This window comes from Camellia sinensis, chromosome 5 (genome assembly GCF_055761805.1).
Source record: "Camellia sinensis isolate YWXY chromosome 5, ASM5576180v1, whole genome shotgun sequence".
In the NCBI taxonomy this organism is placed as follows: Eukaryota; Viridiplantae; Streptophyta; class Magnoliopsida; order Ericales; family Theaceae; genus Camellia; species Camellia sinensis.
This window is the reverse complement of record NC_138965.1, coordinates 136,134,714-136,137,283: the sequence shown is the minus strand read 5'-3', so window position 1 is coordinate 136,137,283 and position 2,570 is coordinate 136,134,714. Positions and strand designations below refer to the sequence as shown.

General features: G+C 36.5%; 1 protein-coding gene across 1 annotated transcript; it reads left to right on the top strand.

Annotated features, from left to right (window-relative positions):
* The first annotated feature begins 517 nt into the window (after positions 1–517).
* Positions 518–1,721, top strand: LOC145791702 (uncharacterized). Its single transcript, XM_082872121.1, has 3 exons — positions 518–1,242; positions 1,363–1,487; positions 1,588–1,721. The coding sequence occupies exons 1-3, from the start codon at positions 518–520 to the stop codon at positions 1,719–1,721; spliced, it is 984 nt and encodes a 327-aa protein (XP_082728247.1).
* The last annotated feature ends 849 nt before the right edge of the window (positions 1,722–2,570 follow it).

Here is a 2,570-nt window from a genome sequence, read left to right as displayed (position 1 = left end):
CACTCCTCCTTCATATGATAGGCTACGTACCACATTATTATCCCAAGAAAAAGAGCATGTTAATAGATTACTGCAACCTATTAGAGATTCATGGAACAAAAAAAGGGTTTCATTGCTCTCTGATGGGTGGTCAGATAGGCAACGACGCCCTTTTATCAATGTCATGGCATCATTTGCAGGAGGAGCAATGTTTGTCAAAACTATTGGTTCAAGTGGAATTGTAAAAGATGGAGAATATGTTGCAAGTTTGTTCATTAAAGCCATCAAAGAGGTTAGAGAAGCAAATGTTGTTCAGATTGTAACTGATAATGCATCCAGTTACAAAGTTGCTGGGTTGAGCATTGAAAATAAGTATCCACATATTTTTTGGACTCTATGTGTGGTGCACAGTTTGAATTTGGCATTGAAGAGCATATGTACCCCATCAGATAAATCAGCTCAATATGATCAATGCAAGTGGATTTCAGATTTAGTTTCTTAGGTGCAGAATATTCACAATTTTATTCTCAACCATAGCATGGCATTGTCTATTTTCAATGCATATTCTACTTTGAGATTGTTAAGTGTGGCAGAAACCAGGTTTGTATCCAACATCATCATGGCTGTACGTTGGAGGGAAGTTAAGACACCCCTTGAGAAAATGGTAATGGATGCAAACTGGAAAATTTATAGGGAAGATGACAATAGTGTGACTGAGATTAAAGCTCGTGAGGTAAAACAATGCATTGTGGATGACTCATGGTGGGATAGCATAGATCACCTTATAAGCTTTACTAAACCTATCATTGACATGTTAAGGCAAGCAGACACAGACTCTCTAGTTTTACATCTGGTATATGACATGTGGGATACCATGATTGAAAGTGTGAAAAAAATCATCTTTGACCATGAAAGGATAGACATAATTGTTAGTCAATCAACCTTCTTTAATGTCATTCACCAAATTTTGGAGAGTAGATGGAACAAAAGTAATACCCCTTTACATTGTATGGCCCATTCATTGGTTCCAAAATACTACTGTCATGCTTGGCTCCAAGATGGTAGTAATGGAGTTCCACGAATATCACCAGATGGGGATCATGAAGTCTCAATGAATAGAAGCAAATGTTTGAAGAGGTTGTTTCCTAATCAAACTGATTTACGGAAAGTTTATGCTGAATATGGAGCATTTTCTAATAGGTCAGATTATTTCAACCAGCCTCATGTCATTGATGCAAGAATGTTTGAGAAGCCTCTTTCATGGTAGGCCAATCATGGTGCTTCCGCACCATTACTACAAGCATTGGCTTTTAAATTGCTTGTGCAACCAACATCTTCCTTTTGTTATGAGAGAAATTGAAGTACATATTCTCTAATTCAAAGTGTTAAGAGAAACCGACTAGCAACAAGCAGAGCTGAAGACTTAGTGTTTATGCATTTCAATCTTCGCCTATTGTCAAGGAAGAGCAAGGAGTATAAAGAAGGACCCACAAAATATTGGGACATATGTAAGTTAACTCACTTTCAATTCAATAAATAGTAATGCAAGTATTATTTATGACTGGCCAAAAATGATTTTTCTATGTTTTTTTTCCCTTACTGGTGGAGATTTGTTTGATATAGAAGGGCGTGACATGATGGAGCCAGCACAACTTTCCCTTGATGATACGGAGATGCAAACCATGACTTTTGATTATGACAATGAAAGTCAACAAGTTGTTGTTGAAGATTCAACCAATTGAAGAAGAGTGACAGTCAACTAGTTTTTTTTTTTGATAAATAGTCAACTAGTTTCTTTGTAGTCATCTATTCTTACTTTAGGAGTAGAAGACTTCAAAGAAATTGTGTTTTTTCATTTCAAGAACTATGCATGACCTTTAAGGATATTATGTTTTTTGGATAATTTATTTTGGTATATGTTTTTTGGACAATTTATTTTTGTGGCATGTAATAAAGTTACATTTGCTAGATGTTTTATGAATTATCTATTTGGTTGACACATAATTTTAGAGTTGATTTTATTTTACAATTTAAATGCATTTATACTAATTTTTGTTTAGAGGTATCCACGTACCGTATCTAATTTTTGGGTACTTTTTTGATGTACCCGCGTATCTCTCATTTAGGGATTTGACGAGTCTGACTCTTTGATACATACCTGTACCCGACACTCGTACCTGAGTCCGTGTAACGTACTTAGTCCAAAGGAAATGCCTCAGTTTTGGTGGAATGTTAAGACTCCAAATAAATTTCTAGTCCTGGTCAGACCATTTGAAAGATGAAGAAGGTAGAGCTTGAAGAGAGGCAGGACCCTGATTCCGAGCACATTGATACCCAGATTTAACAGTGTGGGCTCCCTTAGGATTGAAGTGCCAAACCAATTGATGATCGTTGTCTTCTACAGAAACATGAATTGTGAAGATAGCCTCACTTTCTGCTTTGGAGACTAAATTCCTTAGCTTCGAATGGTCCTAATCTTTCAAGGAGGGGTCAATAACATCGCTAATGCGGGCAACCAAATTACTCACAGGTCTTCTAGGTGCAATCTTAAAATCAGGAGTTGTTGGTAACCATTTGTCATCCCAGAAATG